The sequence below is a fragment of the Dermacentor variabilis genome, chromosome 1 (assembly GCF_050947875.1).
Source record: "Dermacentor variabilis isolate Ectoservices chromosome 1, ASM5094787v1, whole genome shotgun sequence".
In the NCBI taxonomy this organism is placed as follows: domain Eukaryota; kingdom Metazoa; phylum Arthropoda; class Arachnida; order Ixodida; family Ixodidae; genus Dermacentor; species Dermacentor variabilis.
In genome coordinates, this window is record NC_134568.1 from 37,680,518 (window position 1) to 37,698,578 (window position 18,061).

General features: G+C 45.8%; 1 protein-coding gene across 1 annotated transcript in view; it reads right to left on the reverse strand.

Moving 5' to 3' along the window:
• Positions 1-17,846, reverse strand: part of LOC142570897 (uncharacterized) — a 61,728-nt gene extending 43,882 nt beyond the window's left edge. The window contains exons 1-2 of the mRNA XM_075679202.1: positions 17,514-17,846; positions 3,236-3,297 (exon numbers count right to left, since the gene is read on the reverse strand). Of these exons, the coding sequence (XP_075535317.1) occupies positions 3,236-3,297; positions 17,514-17,599 (148 nt within the window). The 5' untranslated portion in view covers positions 17,600-17,846. The remainder of the gene's footprint in view (positions 1-3,235; positions 3,298-17,513) is intronic.
• Positions 17,847-18,061: the final 215 nt, after the last annotated feature.

The window sequence follows — 18,061 nt, forward strand, 5'->3', positions numbered from 1 at the left end:
TATACATCCCTACGGCTACGTCCAAAGAACACATCGTGACCTTCTTAGTAGACGCCTTTGGTTGGATCTCATCTGTCGAAGACAAGTCGATCGTCATAGTGGGGGACTTCAACGTCGCCATTGTGCGCCCCAACGGCAAGTGGATCGTCTCTTACTTGTTGGAACGGTTTGGAATTGAGTGCAAGGTGGACGTCAACGTGCCGACCATGCGCCACTGGTCGTGTATAGATTTAACCCACGGCAAGAACATGCCTAGCATCACAGTACAACCGATCGCGGTGCACAACGAATGATAGAAAATAAACGACGATAACAACCACGAACTTACGTGTATTTATTCAATCAAATATCAAAAATTATAGAAATCAATGTAGTTATCACACTAGTCATTCCTATCCAACTTCGCTTGTTATCCTTCTTCACAGAGTGGAAGGGCACTAAGTATATATATATATTTTTTTTTACTTTCTGAGCATGCCAGAAAGAAATCCTGTCAGATAGCTTTTACAGATACCGGAAATTTAGACCTTTTAATCGGGCGAGGAAAGAACGGCGCGCGGCGAGGCTTTCCTCCTCTCTGGCTTGTGCGAGCTGGAGCGGCGCTGCTTGAATGCGTTGCGTTCGCGTGCCGTGGAAGGATTTCAAGTTGTTTGATCTTGTTGTCTGCGAAATTTACTACACCAGTTCATACAAGGTCATCGGAGAACTATTGTGTGTCCTTTCGGTGCAGCGGTAACTACAGTGAGCGTAAATTTCTCTTGGCTGCGCAAATATGCGCCGTGCATTATCAGCCGCGGTGTGTGTACGTGTTATGCACTATTTTGCATTATGTGATTTTCACATGACGAAGGGAAATGGTGCTTAGGAATTGCCAGCGCGAACTGGAAATCCTTCACACTATCTAATAGCTTGGGGCGAGCACCGAAAAATAAGAGTGCTCGTGCATATGGCCAAACCAATGCAACCCCTCAACATCTAAACACCAATTGTTATAAGACATTTGCGTCAGCCACCGGCACCATTCCCACGAGTTTCAAGTCTAGTAAACTTGAAATCACTGTGCTGTTTGTACGTTAACCTCCTGTATGAGGCCGATGACGTTGCTCAACACAGCAATCACTGCAGTTGGTGAAATAGCATGATACATATAAGCTTTGTGCTCCGGCATTGCCTCTCTGCCCAATAAAGCAGTGATTCCGAAATGGGGTAGCTTAAGGACACTGCGAGTGCCTCGTAGATGACGGGCCAAACAAGACCAAACAAAAAGAAATGAGGTTTTCATCATCTTCTTTTGCGTAAAAAGAAGAAGAAGCAGGGCGAACGCCGCAAGAAGACCTGGAATCGTCATGCTGCATGCTTAGTTCATGCACTATATAAAACAAATTTCTTTGACCCAGCATCTACCACTGCTTCGGACGCCCGCGCAGTCCACAATCAGTCGCCTGACCACTCGACAAGTGTGATTCACACCACACAATATGCTGTCATTCTAAACCTAAACAATTTTATTCGTAGGTGAAAATCTTGTCTAACAAACGAGGTAGTGGCGCAATGTCTCTACCGGTAGCAATTCGAACGCTTCTGAAAGTCAAAAGCACATGTACTGCGTGGCAGAACGGTAATTACACTGTTGGAATGGTCATATATATATATTAGCGAAGCTAATTTTAAGGAACACAAAACTGATCTCCGAGACTGATTGTAGGTTCAAACACGTACGCACACATCACGCTCGGTGCTCCCTTCGCCTCAACGCCATAGGAACTCCGGCCAGGCTGACTTACATTACTTCAGTGCGTCTCATAGAACTATTCCCCATGTAGAAGACGCCATATCATACTAAATATATATAGACCGCGCCACCAGAGACAGCTACGAGAAACTGTCACATAGGGTACACCTGGCATCCAACACGGAACGCTTGCCCAATCCAGAATGCCGATTGCCCAAGGAACGCGCCACTGTCTTCGCAATATGGCAGCGTCCATGAAAAAAAAAGGTCTATATGGCTGTGAAATAATGGAGGATCATTGAGCACAACTCATATACTTCTATAGCGAGTGGTGAAAAAGCAAGTGCTAAACCACGGCGTGATTACACGTGGAGCGTAGAAGAGGACCACAATGAAGCGTCCATCGCGATCGGACCACGTGTGCGCATACGTGGCACAATCAGGGACGCGCAGACGAAGACTGCGAAATACAGCAACGGATGCCACCGTCACTGGGCCACGTGTGCAGGTGCACATGAGTGCAATGGTCCGATCAGGGATGACTTGGGGGTGCTTCGACGGCGCGTTGTGCTATGATTGGGCAACGTGTGCGGAAGGTGCGCTCGAAAAGAATCAGTGGCGAGAGAAGAGGCCGGCGAAGACGTAAGCTGGAAAATGAGACAGTGGCTATTAGCCAGGGACATCGGACGTGGCGGACGCCCCTGGAGATTCGACGGGCCGCAGTCGGCGACCAAGGCAGCCAGCCGGGCGCCACTGAACACGAGTTGGGTCCGAGGACGCATGGCTTCCCGGTGTTACCAGGAGCCCGCTGACAAGATTGAGTGCGGCTGCGCGAGCGACGAGCGATGTGCACCCTGCCCGGGTCTGCGTGGCTGTCTGGTACAGCCGCTAGGCAATCCTAAACCGCGGCCCAGGTACTCGAAGTCCCCGCCCACGTCTCCGCCACCCGCTACTGGTACAACCTCGAGCCATCGCAAGCCATTAACAGCTAGACCCTGCTCCAACAGCATTATAAACGCCGCACTTAGTGAGTCGACGCGACGGACTTGGCGTGAGAGCGTCGAACTTTTTGTGGACTAGTAGGTCGCGCGAGCTTCAGTACAGGTTAGTGCTTGAAATAGGAGTGCGTTGAACTTTTTAGCGTGTAGAGACCGCGCGAAGGCTTTACTAGTAGCCGTGAGCTCTGTTTACACCAAATGTGTTGTGTCGGCATGTCTGCGTCAATTCCTTTTCTGTCTAGTTAATGTATATGCACTTCTTTATGTGTTTTGTCATGACTTGTCTGACTCCTGTGTCTCCTTCTCTACGCACCGCACGTGGGCAAGTGGGACGAACGTCCGCTGATTTTTCACATCTCCATTTTACAAGTTCTTTTTTTATTTCTTGGTTGGCGCATCATAGCTGCAGTTGCTTTCGCGCCGTCAAACCCTACATAACTAACTAATCATGTAGTTCTAGACCAGGTCTTAACATTTGAAGCGGCGTGAGATATAAACTTCTTACATTTTACTTTTATGATGTCCCATTGATCCGGGCGTTGTGCTCTAGCGTGTTGCCTCTGTTTTCTGAAAAAGACAAAACAAGCCCGATATAGATAAATGCAAAGAGAAAATTAGGAAACAACTTTCTAAGACTATGTCTGGCCAAACAGCTTAGAGTGCAATGGCCGTTTCCACGGTTTTAGGAAACTTACACTATTAGTTATTGCTCCTAAACCAACCAGCTGTAGTTACCTTCACACTAACTACATCTCTTGCGTTGTATATCGCGCGGCGCCTTGGCACCTCAGCATCTACTGTATGCGCTGGACAGGGAATTGATTTGTCTATACATGCAAAGTATATTGGCAAATTACGTGAAGAAACAGAAAGAAACACAATTAAAGTCGTCAATTGGGATGAAGTTGACCGGGACGAGCGAGCATCTAGAATAGACCCATCGTGACTGGACCGTCATCTCAACAGTAGATATTAACGGCAAGTACCATCGCTACAACTATAAATGAAGAACGGTCAGCGCCTGATGTACGCCTCCTAAAGCTCTGGGCCTAGCCCCACCAAGCCGAGCGGTACGCTAATCGCATGCTGATACAATAGCATGCACATACTTTGGAAAATCGTATCAAAGCACAAAAGCAATTGGTTTGTCTGCTGTGGTGATAATGATGTGAGATCTTCAGCTATGACACCAAGAACAACTTATCACGCACTTTTGGGTCGATGAAGCAACGTAATCAGATTTTATGCATGTGTAAGGGCACTGTTAACATATGCGGCGATATTGATGCACATAACGTTAGGTGGGGAAGCAATCACTCGGACCACCGCGAAAACATGCAGCGCAATTCTGTCGAGAGGAGTGGTCTATGTCTGTTAAACGACGACTCCGAAACATTCTTACTTGGGCACAACTACTCTAGTGGTCTCGACCTTGCGTAATATTCAGGTTATCTCGCAAGTGCCATAGAGTGGAGAACAGATGGGTAAACAAGAGGAAGTGGCCAGTTGTAATGCAAAAGGATAGAAATTTGGGCGAGTTGGTAGAGTAACATGATTATGTAATGTAGCGCGAAGTGACACAGCCAGAGACTAGAAGCAGACAGGACGAGCGCTCGTCCTGTCTGCTTCTAGTCTCTGTGTCACTTCGCGGTACAGTTGAAGAAGTGGCCACTTCCCAATACTTATCCGACATTCTTGATTACGCAGTGCGCCGCCGTGGCGAAGTACTAAAATAACAAACTCGCAAGCATTCAGATTCCATGCGACTCGGCAAGCAGACACATTAGGCGATGTCGAAATCCTTGTTTCGCTTATACAAAATAGCGTAGACCTCACACCCAGTATTCTTCCTATTTCAAACGCTTCTGCAGGCGTAGATTCAGCATATTAAAACTCAGATGTTCGACGGAGGCGGAGCGAAAGTACCGGCAGACGGACCGCCTCCACGTGTGCACACACACTCAAAATACCTACTCCACGAGGCGCCGTGAACTTCAGAAGCTTATCAGAAAGCGGTGGAGAAAACTCTGCTCCTAATTATCTCCTTTGAATCCACAGCCGAAGTTGTGGAACGTTATAATGTACTTTAATGGACCGGCGACACAGCAATAGTCATTTAGAGCTCTAGCCTTAGTAAATAACGTTTCAGAAACAATTACTAATACTTTTTGCCAGATTATAGCGCGTCCAGGGAGCGCTTTGAACACACCAGTGTTTCAGAACTGAGCCGCAGTAGTCGAAGCACGGTAGTCACCTACCACTACAATGAACACAACTCGGAAGACACGTCAGTCATTTTCTATCGAGGAACTGAAATGTGCGCTTGACGCTTCTCGTAAGAAGACTGCCACACGCCCAGACCTACGGTGCTTTAAGAAATCTTGGTCCCACCGGAACATGCATCCAGTTGAATGTGCTCAATAATATTTGGATCTCAGAAAGCCTCCCAGCTTCCGAGGAGACCGCGAGAGTAGTTCCAGTTTTGAAGCCTGGCATGTGCATGTCACCGTTGTCTTTGAATTAATTTCGTTCAGTAAGCCTTACACGCTACCTCTGTAAAATAATAGAGAAAATGAGTGATGCCAGGCTTCAGGGGTGGGTCCAAAATACAAAGAAGCAGTCCAATAACATGGTGGAGTTCCGCAGATGGCGTTGAAGTACGGACGCAATATTGGATCCGGTCACGGATGCAGAGCACGAATGTCAATGTGGAAAAAACTGTTGCTGTATTTCTCGACATTAAACGGGCTTTTGATACAGTAAGTCACACCCATATTTTATACCGAGTCCTTCTGTTAGGCATATATGGCCTGTCTCCGCGTTGGATCACAGATTTTTTAAAGGAAAGGACATTCATCAGTGCACCTGACGGAAAGAGCAATGAGTAGAAAGTGACATACGCTGTCCCGAAAGGAAGCGTGCTAGGTCATTTTTTCTTTAATTGTAATATGTCTCAGCTGCCTAGTGCATTTCCTGCCTCCCTCAGCTACTCATTTACTCATTTATCCAGACAATCTATGCATATGGATTTCGAGTTCGAACACACAATTCATACAGCAGAGTCTGCAACAAAGTCCAGATGCCATCAGTGAATTTTTAATTAGCCTAGGCCTGGCTCTCTCACTTGAAAAGGCCGCTGTTCTCATATTCACAAGAAAACTCAAGAAAAAGCTCAGTCTATTGCTAGATAAAGAACCTCCAAGTCATATTCGGCAACGGAGGTTCTTAGGTGCTGTCCATGACAGAAAACTAACATGGACAGCGCAAATAAAATAACTGGAACGGTACATTATCACCGACGATCTACGACGCATTGCCGAAAGGAAAGTGGGCCATTCAACATCATCACTACTTGGAGCGCACAGTGCGCTTATAAGACAAAGTAGAGCCTATTACAACGAAAGCTGTAATGACAACATTCCCTAGTTTTTTTCAGCGTCCGGCAAAAAAAAAACAGACTTTGCGATTTTTAACAAACCCATACGGATGCAGTGCGGCGGCGCAGATGTTAAAATACGGGACAGATTAGAACTCTCGCCTTGAAAAATAGCGTGACGTCGAGGTTATCGCAGTATATAAGCTGCAGATGTATCGGCACTAAAAACAGCAGAGTTATCGATGGGGCGGACACTTGTAACTCGTACACCTGAAGAACAAGATGCGTACGAGGAGCGCCAGAAGGAACAGCAACGAGAATGTAAACGGCGCCGGCTCGAAACGACCACCGTCGAAGAACGTTCCCGCGATGCTGAGCGAAAATGACAATCGCGAGCCCGGGCACCTTTGAACAAGCAACGACGCCAGACTCGCAACGCGAAAAATGACAACCATTCCACTCTGTGAAGATGGGATGGCAGCGAAAGCACTTTGCTTTTCGTTTGAGAGCTTTGACTGTCGTCAGCTTTCGCTGCCATTCCATCTTCAGAGAGCAGAGTGGTTGTCATTTATTTTTGTCCCGGCCCTTTGCAATCTCTCCTGTCCTTCGCAGGATGCTCTTGACCGCCTTCTAGCTTGAAGTCAGCATATGTGTCTTGGACTACAAATTTTACCGGAAGTTTGACAACGCATATCTCGAAACCTGTGCCATTTTAAGAATTCGTTCTAAGTCAATATGTCATTCAAACTCCCAAGCTACACTTTGTAGATTAAAATATGTGCCTTAATGTGAATAATTAGAAGGATAAATAGTGGAATTAGGCTAATTCTTCAATTAAGCATTCTGATTTCTTTAAAATGTAATGGTTGCCTCATTGAATAATTTAGCTCAAGGGTAAGCACTGTGCTCTCTGCTACAGGCAATTTTAAAAAATTGGTGCACCTGAAAAAAAAAACAAGAACTCCATATATGCCCTGATTTAGGGAGGATCGAAAAAACAGACAAATGGCATGTCTGTGTCGAATTGAACCGGCAGCCGGCATCATGAGGAAAAAAACCTGGCCAGGTGGCCAACTCTTAGCAGAACAGTACCATGTAAATTTTGAAGACCGTACATGTACTGTACAGTTCCTTATGAACAGTTGTTGCTTCACGATGAATTCTAATCTGGCTAGCTCTTACTTATTTTACACAATGAGTAAAATAAAAGCTCATCAAACAGGGCTAAATAATCACGACATCTTAGCGAATGCAGCTGGCTAGTGACAAATAATTATTAGGAAGAAAATTCTTTGTGAACTGGGCCCAAACAATTTAAGTGGGTAGCAAACGACGTCAAATTAAAGTGTGCATTTACCCTAGTGCGCACTGCTGGACGAAAGAAGGCTATCCCACGAGAGGCTCGGAAATCTATACCGACTACTTGGAGATGTGGTGCTTTAAAAACATTTAGTGTAGCATACGGATCATCTCGAGACAAGTGATCATTCAGACCGTCGGTGAGCCGGGAAGATGCATTAGCTCGACCACTAGAGTACATGTGCCACACTTACTAAATCCTTGCCTTCCTCTTCCGATTCACCTAATCAGGTGAATAGTAGACTGATCGCAGTAAAATATGGGATCTTCTTTTCGAGGTAAAGGGCTGAGAAAACTACGATTCCTTGCACGTATCGCAAACGTTCGTTGTTCTTCTAATGGTGAAGCACCACATGAGCGGTGTGGCCAGCGGGAGAAAACATTCTGTAACTGCAACGGATTGAAGGTGACTCGCTTCTCCGCAAACTCCCAATCGTGTTTGAGCGTTTTGTTCGATTGCACACTAGCCAGGCCAGAGAGCTGCAAGGAATTTTCCAATGCAGTACACAAGCGTATGACATGCCATTACCGATCGCTTGTGTTCTACAAAAGCAGCAGGTTCGCCAGACCAACGCCGCGACAAGAGCAGCTCTTGTGGATAGTTCTGTGTAAGGAAAAAGCGCCTTCAGTGCAACTGAAGCCTTCTTGGGCTCAAGTGACAGCTGCACTTTGGCAACAAACCACTTAAATTGTCGCGCGCAAGCTTGCGAAATGTGGTGTCCGCGCATGACAATATCACGTCGAATTGGCGGGCGCAGGTGAACACTGATGCAGAAGCGAACTTCAAAGATGGAAGATGGAAGGTGCTTATCGGGCGAGCTTGTGCCTTTGCTCTCGCAAAGGAAACAGTCTAGAGCATACAGCATCGCGGTGATATTCAAAGCGCTCCTGCCGTGGTGATTTAGTGGCTTTGGCGTTGCGCTATAGTTGCGCTGTTATACGCCCGATTACGCGGGATCAGCCTCCGGCTACGGCCGCCACAATTCCGTGGGGGCGAAATGTAAGAACGCCGTGTACCACGCATTGGGTGCATGTTAAAGAGCCCGAGCTCTTCAAGCTTACTCTAGAGTCCCCACTACGGCTTTTCTCCCAATCATATGGTAGTTTTGACATATAACCCTAGAATTTATTTAAATACAGAAAGCTCCGTTGGCGGTCTCCACGTCCAACGAGGCCTCTGTCCGCTACATCTCTGTCCTATATCCAATTTTTTTCTTTCCGCGTATTCCGCAGCATCCAATAACCAATTAAATATTGCTGTGTGGCTAGCGATAGATGACCAATGTGGTCGATGTACTGCGTTACTGGATGTTAGTTACTAGGCCTGTTTAATTTACAATGCTCTGTAGGGCCGTTTTCGGTTTCATGAAGATGACCCATCGTTCTGGTCCTGATGGTTACGATGGTCCACAGTAATGTATGACGAACGCGTGGAGTCTGTCGCTTAATAAACGCCACGTTTTTCCACTAAGTTGATGCCTCGTAATATCAAGACTTACACAGCAGCTTCACCATCACCTTGGGACAGTGTATCCTCAGTCCCGTCTGAACGCCGCATTCATCAATAGGTAGCTGTGCTGACTTGGACTAACCACCCGCTTATTCTGATAAGAGGGACGCGTTAGAAAACATGGGAACTCTAGGAAGCATAGCAGTAGTAGCAATGTGTCGTTGTCGCAACAGAACGTGTACCAAAGCAACACAAAGCGTAGTTCAATATGTTGCCATTTGAAGATTAACTAAAACAACAAGCAGCGGTGGCGTAGAGGTTGAGTATCCGCCTGGCGTGTGAGAGGATCGTGGGTCAAATCCCGGTGCCGGGCAATTTTCCACCGGATTAAAAAAAATCCGTGCGTTAATAAAATTGCATAGACAGGCCAGGAATGCGGCCTGATCCCGGTGACCAGAACCGGTAACGCACTCCCTCACCACAGCACGATTGGCCACACTCGGGCAGTACTTGGCCACAACCTCCTAAATACAACAATCAAACCCCGGTCCTCAGTCCCCAGCGGCTGCGAAGCAACTGACCACGGCGGCGGTCAGGCCTGTGATGCAGCAGAGAGCTTTAAGAATCTCTGGATCCGGACAGGCTGCCATTGGAATCTGAATCTGGCAACGTTTAACGCTAGAACGTTATCTAGTGAGGCGAGTCTAGCAGTGCTGTTGGAGGAAGTAGCGGGTATTAAATGGGATATAATAGGGCTCAGTGAGGTCAGGAGGACAAATGAAGCATAACAGTGGTTTACTTGAAATAAAATAGACCTTATACTCTGCGCTAACCCTGGCACCATACAAGATGTGGACGTGCACGGCAAGGTGCGCTGCAGTGACCATAGGATGGTGAGAGCTCGAATAAGCCTAGACTTGAGGAGGGAAAGGAAGAAACTGGTACAGAAGAAGCCGATCAATGAGTTAGCGGTAAGAGGAAAAATAGAGGAATTCGGGATCGAGCTACAGAACATGTATTCGGCTTTAACTCCGGAAGAGGACCTCAGTGTTAAAGCAATGCACGTCAATCTTATGGGCATCAATAACGAGTGTGACTTCGTTATCAGTAAGCTATCGCAGGAGACGAAAGGTCTGACTAAGAAATCCCACTTTATTAAGAAACGTCAACTGGCCGAACTGTCGAAGTTCATCGACAAGCGTAAGGCAGCTGACATTGAAATGTTGATTACCCATGGCAGCAGAGTACGCTTCGTGAGCATAGACCAGAAGCCAAGAAAATATTTAGCGGCGGTGTAATGTGACACAGCGCCACCACTGATCACAGCATGTAAAGGTTCGGTCGCCACAAAACTCTTGTTCGGTGGCGAACGTGCCCGTTCGTGTACGAGAAAGGTCAAGGAAAACCAAAGATACGTATTCGTTTCAAAATGGCCGAAACAGAAAAATATCTTATACGAGTTTATTAAAGAAGTCATGCACTTCAACCAATTATTTGCTGCATCAAGCATAGATATACTAGCATTTGTTGTCTCTTTGCGGAATTCTAGAGAACAAAGCCGACAACCGGCACAACTGCAGTGGTTAATAGTATAATAGTGGTTATAGTATAATATGGACAGAATTGAACATGCTCTCAGGAACGGAGGAAGCCTAAAAGCAGTCAAGAAGAAACTAGGCATAAGCAAGAATCAGATGTATGCGTTAAGACACAAAGCTGGCAATATCATTACTAATATGGATGCGATAGTTCAAGTCGCTGAGGAGCTCTATAGAGATTTACACAGTACCAGTGGCACCCACGCCGAGAATGGAAGAAAGAATAGTCTAGAAGAATTAGAAATCCCACAAGTAACGCCGGAAGAAGTAAAGAAAGCCTTGGGAGCTATGCAAAGGAGGAAGACAGCTGGGGAGGATAATGTAACAGCAGATTTGTTGAAGGATTGCCTGCACAGTATTTACTAAGGTAATCGCAAATCGAATGAGGCACACCTTAGACTTCTGTCAACGAAAGGACCAGGCAGGATTCCGTAAAGGCTACTCAACAAAAGACCATATTGACAGTATCAATGAGGTTATAGAGAAATGTGCGGAATATAACCAACCCTTATATATAGCTTTCATTGATTACGAGAAAGCGCTTGATTCAGTAGAAACCTCAGCAATCATGGAGGCATTACGGAATCAGGGTGTAGACGAGCCGTATGTAAAAATACTCAAAGATATCTATAGCGGCTCCACAGCCACCGTAGTCCTCCATAAAGAACGCAACAAAATACCAATAAAGAAAGGCGTCAGGTAGGGAGACACAATCTCTCCAATGCTATTCGCAGCTTGTTTACACGAGGTATTGAGAGGCCTAGCTTGGGAAGAATTGGGGATAAGAGGTAATAGAGAATACCTTAGTTTTTTGCAATTCACTGATGATATTGCCTTGCTTAGTAACTCAGGGGACCAATTGCAATGCTTGCTCACTGTCCTGGAGAAGCAAAGCAGAAGGGTGGGTCTAAAAATTAATCTACAGAAAACTAAAGTAATGTTTAACAGTCTGCGGAAGACAACGGGAGTTTATAATAGGTAGGGAGGCACTGCAAGTGGTAAGGGAATACATCTACTTAGGACAGGTAGTGACCGCTGATCCGGATCATGAGACTGAAATAATCAGAAGAATAAGAATGGGCTGGGGTGTGTTCGGCAGGCATTCTCAGACCATGAACATCAGGTTGCCATTATCCCTCAAAAGGAAAGTGTATAACAGCTGTGTCTTACCAGTACTCACGTACGGGGCAGAAACCTGGAGGCTTACGAAAAGGGTTCTACTTAAATTGAGGACGACGCAACGAGCTATGGAAAGAAGAATGATAGGTGTAACGTTAAGGGATAAGAAAAGAGCAGATTGGGGGAGGGAACAAACGGGAGTTAATGATATCTTAGTTGAAATCAAGAAAAAGAAATGGGGGGCATGGGCAGGACACGTAATGAGGAGGGAAGATAACCGATGGTCATTAAGGGTTACGGACTGGATTCCAAGGGAAGGGAAGCGTAGCAGGATGCGGCAGGAAGTTAGGTGGGCGATTGAGATTAAGAAGTTTGCAGGGACAACATGGCCACAATTAGTACATGACCGGGGTAGTTGGAGAAGTATGGGAGAGGCCTTTGACCTGCAGTGGGCGCAACCAGACTGGTGATGATGATGATGATGATGATGATGATGATGATGATGATGATGATGATGATGATGATGATGATGATGCACACGTTTCGCGCACGAATGTTTGTTTTCCCGAATGCAGTAACGGCGCCTGTTTCATGTTGCGTCTCGCGGTAGTTTGGGCAAACAAAAATCAGCAACAAACTAAGAGGGAAACTGATGCGATCGCACTTCCGGTTTTTTTTTTTTGCGATGTGTCCATGTTATGTGTGAGCTATTTTTCTGTGCCGGGGTTTTACTTTAGCGCACTCCTTTTCATATTTCTATCCCACCTCTTTATCTCTTCCCTAGTGCCGGGTAGGAAATCGGATTGTTTTCTTCTTATTAGTTTCCCTGTTCTTATTATTTTATTTCCCCCTTCCTTAGTAAACTAATACCATGAACAGCGCTGCGTCAGAATTTTCTTTGCGGCCCAATCTTTTGCGGTAGCGGTTTCACGCTCTTTGGTTTTCTTCGCTGCTTCCATATCTCCCTGCCAGTGTAGCCACCGTAGCCAGGGCATAGAATTTCCTACAATTACTGGCACATCCATGTACTACCCATAATTCCCATGCTAGTTGAACTTCCCTTCTTGCAGCTGCCATAGTCACTAGCGCCGGGGTTCTCTCTAGTAAGCTCTATGGTACCGGGTCCTAGTTGCAGTCTCTTAAACGCTGCCACTCGTTTTCACTCCTCAGGCGATGGAGTTATTCGTGAAGCTCGATCAGCGACAGCTTTTTCTTGGCGTTGCGGCCTCCTGGCCTGACGAACTTATTCAGTTTCATGGTAAGAAATAGACTGTGTTTCGCCCGATTTCTTTTTTGTACTGACGTGCCGTGTCCACGCCACAGCTCCCCCCACTGTTCGCACCGCTACCATTGGGGCTTCAAGTTTGAGGTTGTTACCGCCTACCAGTGCGTGTGGTGGCTCCTACGCATTCTCCTAGACCATCCTGCCCTTGAATGGCACCTCCTCTCCCTACCTTGGTACCCTAACACATACCACTATTGTTTACTAGAAGCCGCAGTGTGAATTTCTTCGACCCAACGCTCTGGGGAAATGTGGCGCAAACTAAATACGATATCTGGCAATAGTATTGAACCTATTGCAATGATACTGAAGGACAACGTGGAAATTTCTGGAGGAGAACTAGTAAACGCATTCATTGATTCCTTTCTTTCTAATCTCCCATCATGATCTGGAGGTGACAGCCTGTCTTAAATGTATCCGCGCTGCTAGCATACAATATTTCTGCGGCCAATATCTGAATTGGAAGTTATTACAGCGCACACAAGTTTTAAAAGAACAGCACAACCATAGATATGATGGATCTGCAGATACTACCGGTAAAATTCGTTATTTACCTAATCGCACATTGCTTAACGCATATAATTAACAATTGTCTTTCATCTGCAATATTTCCTCGTAAAATTCAATGCGCAAAATTACAGCAATTTACAAAAAAAGGTGATATGAATGACCCCACAAACTACCGTTCAATCTCCATTCTACCAGTCTTTTCAAAAGGTCGTGAAAAAAATTGGGAGGACGCTTAAGCTTCGCCTTCAAGAGTGGAACGCGATAGCGTTATCGCGCCCCGTTCGCACCACCTACTCAAACGATCTACGCGAGCGAAACGTCGCGATCGGCAAGCGACGGGCCGGGCCGCGACGCGCCATGAAGGCGGACGCGATCATGAGGCTAGTGGCGCGCCACGTCTCGGGGCAGCGCCGTACATTGCGAGGAGGGGGTCTTCTGTGCATGCGGCAAGATGGCTCTGCGTGTGCGCAGAGCGCAGAAGAAATGTAGCGGAAACGTACTTCGCTACTCGTGAAACTGCGACTTCTGTAATTTACACGGTCATAATTACCGATATACACCGCAGTATAACGTTCTACAGCACGTTTCTAAGGCAACACCGCATTCACTAGAGGCGATTTTGTCCAGTTTTGAACGATCGAACTCGTGGCTGAGTAAACAGTTGACGCTCCAAGGCACGGAAAGTCCTGCCGGAAACCCGAAACAGTAGAACACATTTTTCTTAACTGCTGGGATGCTGTGTTCCATTGGGACATCTTACAGAGGACGCTAAAGAAGGACTTGCCGATTACACCATATGGGATTCGTTTCTTGCCTACTCTAAATGAAGACAAAGTACCCTATGACAATTTTGATGCTGGTGTCCTTACATTGTTTATGGAAAACTGTAATGGCCGTGAGACATGCCGAAATAAACGCCCTGCCTGTCAGAGAATACTTCATTGAAAGCATTTGCCATATTAAGGAAATGTATAATTTGCAAAAAGAAAAACCAACATGGCTCAGTGTGATTGAGCTAGCGAATTTCAAGCGTTTTTAGCCCTGTCACCGCCAGCCAAAGGCAGAGATTTTGTCATAACTGTTGTGTATTGTTAAAATATCTTGTTTTGTATGTTGCCATGTCGGTAATAAAGAAAAAGTAACTCGTGGCTGATTGGTAGCGTCTCCGTATCCCACTCCGGAGACTCTGGTTCGATTCCCACCAGCCGATCTTGCAAGATGTTTTTATTTATGAAGTGCCTTCTGGGATTTATCGCTCACGGCCAACGCCACTGACGCCGACGCCGACACCGCCTTTTCTGCGACACGAGCTCCTTGACGCTGTCGCGTTATAATTTTAACCCGTTTGATTTCATCTACTGATCGCTGCATGTTAACTGACTCGCAGTGCGGCTTCAGAAAAGATGAATCTTCCGAGCTGGCATTGCTCATGCAAAAAGAAATAATATTTGAAACTTGGTTCTTCGAATCTTTCTGGATTTCACAAAAGGATGCGATCACATTAATCACAACATATTTGTGAAAAAATTGGAGCACTATGGCATTCGAGGGAAAGCTCTGTCACTTATTTCATCGTACCTACAGCATCGGTCGCAGTTTGTCATGATTAATGGTCACTCTTCTTTACTCAAACCAGTTAATTTAGGTATTCCACGGGGAAGCATTTTAGGTCCTTTTCTCTTTGTTCTTTACATTAACGATATTGTTAACATTGATCATACCGCCAAGTATATATTATATGCTGACGATACTGGCCTATTTTTTACCGGCTGGGATGTCGCGTGCCTATCTTTTCTCGCAAATGAAACAGTTCATCGCATTCACTTATGGGCTAGAAATCATGAATTAAAGCTAAACATTGGCAAAAGTGACGCAGTTTTATTTCTCCCACGAAACAAACTCTGCGAAATCCCCCGACTATTGCTAAACGATTTCGAAATAGAAGTTGTAGAATGTTTTAAAACTCTTGGCGTGATTTTTACCAATAATCTGTCCTGTGATGCTCACATCAATTACCTCACGAAAAAACTGTCCAAAGTAATTGGTCTCATGCGTCGACATTGGTTTACATTTCCTCTTTCTATTAACAAGATTTTGTGCAATGTTCTATTTTCTTCTACGCTAAACTATGGTACACTAGTTTGGGGAACAACAACTAAAGAAAATATGAAGAAACGTCTTCCACTGCAGCAGCCTGCAATACGCCTTGTTTTTAAAGCTCCTTACCTAAGTCACACAAAACATGTTAAACAAAGTTAAGCTTGTTAACGTACAATGTATGTACAATTTCAGACTACTTCGACAACATAAGCTGGAAACAAACAAGAAAAATTACCTTCTGAAATCACTGGCGAAGTTCTCCTTCAAAATTCCCCTACATATGACACACGCTTACCCCAAACATCGACAGTTGATAGATGCTACACGACCTACGGTAAGCAAATGCTAAGGTACACATTACCAACCTTGTTAAATGAGTTGGCCAAAAACGGCACAGATATAGATTGATCTCTCTGAATCAGCTACGCAACATATATCAATAACTCTCCATTGTTGTATTTATTTGTAGAAACACTGCTTGTATTTTCTGTATTTTTCCTTGTTTCCGATCCAATGAATTTCCCACAATGTTTTTGTATATTTATGGATTTTCTTTACGCACGTATTTGTCTGTTCTTTGCGTTGTTTTTGTATTTTTATTAAGTTTTTGCATTTCCTGCAAATTGATTTTCTCCTCTACATGTATGGAATTGATGCCACTGTATGCCATGCTATGTGCACGAACCCAGTCAAGCCTTTTCAGGCTTTTTGTCCGTGCTCCAAACATCTGACAGATGTTGAATAAAGCTGAATTGAAAAAAAAAGATTGAATAATAAAAGTACCTTGAGTATGTAGAAGGACTCGTTTTTCTATTCGAAGCTTCACAATTTATTAGTTATCCGAGTCCAGTCGTTTAAATGTGTGAACTGTTTTTGCAGGCTACAGAGTTTGTGTATTAAAGGAAAGGCAAAATTGCTTTGAATCCTTCTAGCGATACGACTACCCATGAGCATCTGAAAAAAACTGCACAATCTCGCTTCGATGTTTTGTGCTCTATCTTTTTCTTTACAAGTGTTGGTTAAGCAAGGCACAAGTTTCCCAGGAGCCGCGACCGGCACTTAGACAGTTTCGTCGACCTGTAGTAACTACTAACGACTTTGAAAAAAGAAAACGAGGAATTGTTTATGAGATGTATTGTATTCTGTATGAATTCGTTGAAAAGCACACAATTTTCACCTCCACGCAGTGTTTTTTTTTCTTCGGTTATGGATTCAAAAGAGCTCCAACTACGACTCTCAATTCTCTGGTCCTATGGCGGCATATCCATGTGGCATTCTGCACTGATTCTGAGAGCTGGCTCGAAGCTTTCTTCCTATACACCTTTGGCCTCCTACACACCTTACCTAATACCTCTGGTTTCTATATTGTTCATTGTTCTGCGCAGTCGGTGAAATTTGCTGCAACCGTGGTGAGGCCCGTTCATCCCATTCCCTAGCGTCATATTGGTTTGTCACAGCAAAAGGCGCGCGACGAGTAGTGGTTGGAGTGCTCCGCTTTAAGTCGTTTGAGCGCAAGTTCGGCTTCCCCACAAAACCAGCGCGTAGTTTTCGATGAGAATTATTCAGAATTCCTACGAACGGATGTGCACGTTCAATGCATTCCCTACCGCCCAACGGCTGTTCGCAATAAAACAGAAAGCCCAGCGGGCAAGAAGCAGGTAAAAAAATTCTGCCCGTCGAGTAGCTCATGTCAACCCTTTCACGCTTCAGTGAACCCCTATTCCTTCTCCGCCACTTACAGTAGTATACAATGAAACACAATGTTGCCTGGTTGAAATATATTTGCCCTGGTCAGACGGGCAGCGACCAACGTGTCTGCTGAAGCAACTTCTGGAAAAAAACGCACTTCATATACGAGTGAAAAGCACAATTCCGCCTTCTACGGAGGGACCGAGCAAACTATGGACGTTTGATTCGAGTGAAATCGCCTCCAATGAGCCCTTCCGAGCCGCCTCGTTTTCTCCTACAGCCGGGACGCAGTGAACTCACCTATCACCTTGAACAGTCGTCGGCGCCGATAACAGAAAGATGAGCACGCCGGCTGTTTGGAGCGCTCCGTTGAAGCATGTACGCATTGCAATCGATGTGCGCTTGGCGGTCGCAGCGCAAACTGTACCTTGGCGCGCTCACGTGCTCCGAAGCCCGGCGCGTGCGCAAAGAAAACACCCAAAACGGGCCCCCAAGATTGTACCGCAGTTGGCTTTGTACACTGCCTGCCAAGCGGCTTTTCAGGATCGGGACACGGATCCGCCACCGGCGTCGCGTAGCAGGTACGTGCGCGCGAGAAATCGCACAAAGGCGATGCCGTGGAGGAGCACGCCGCTGCTGTCTCCCGCGAACGATGCGCCACCGTCGAAGGTGCGCCGTTACATTTTGAAGGCGGTGTTCACTGCTTGTATGGCTCGCGGCGAAAATTATTGCGACAGGCCACCTGTGCGATTCAATTGTGCTCGAATTTCGTGCTGGGATACGCTTCGGCAGTTACGATACGAGGTGACGCGGATGTAGGGTACGTATTCATTAAGACGCTTTCAGCG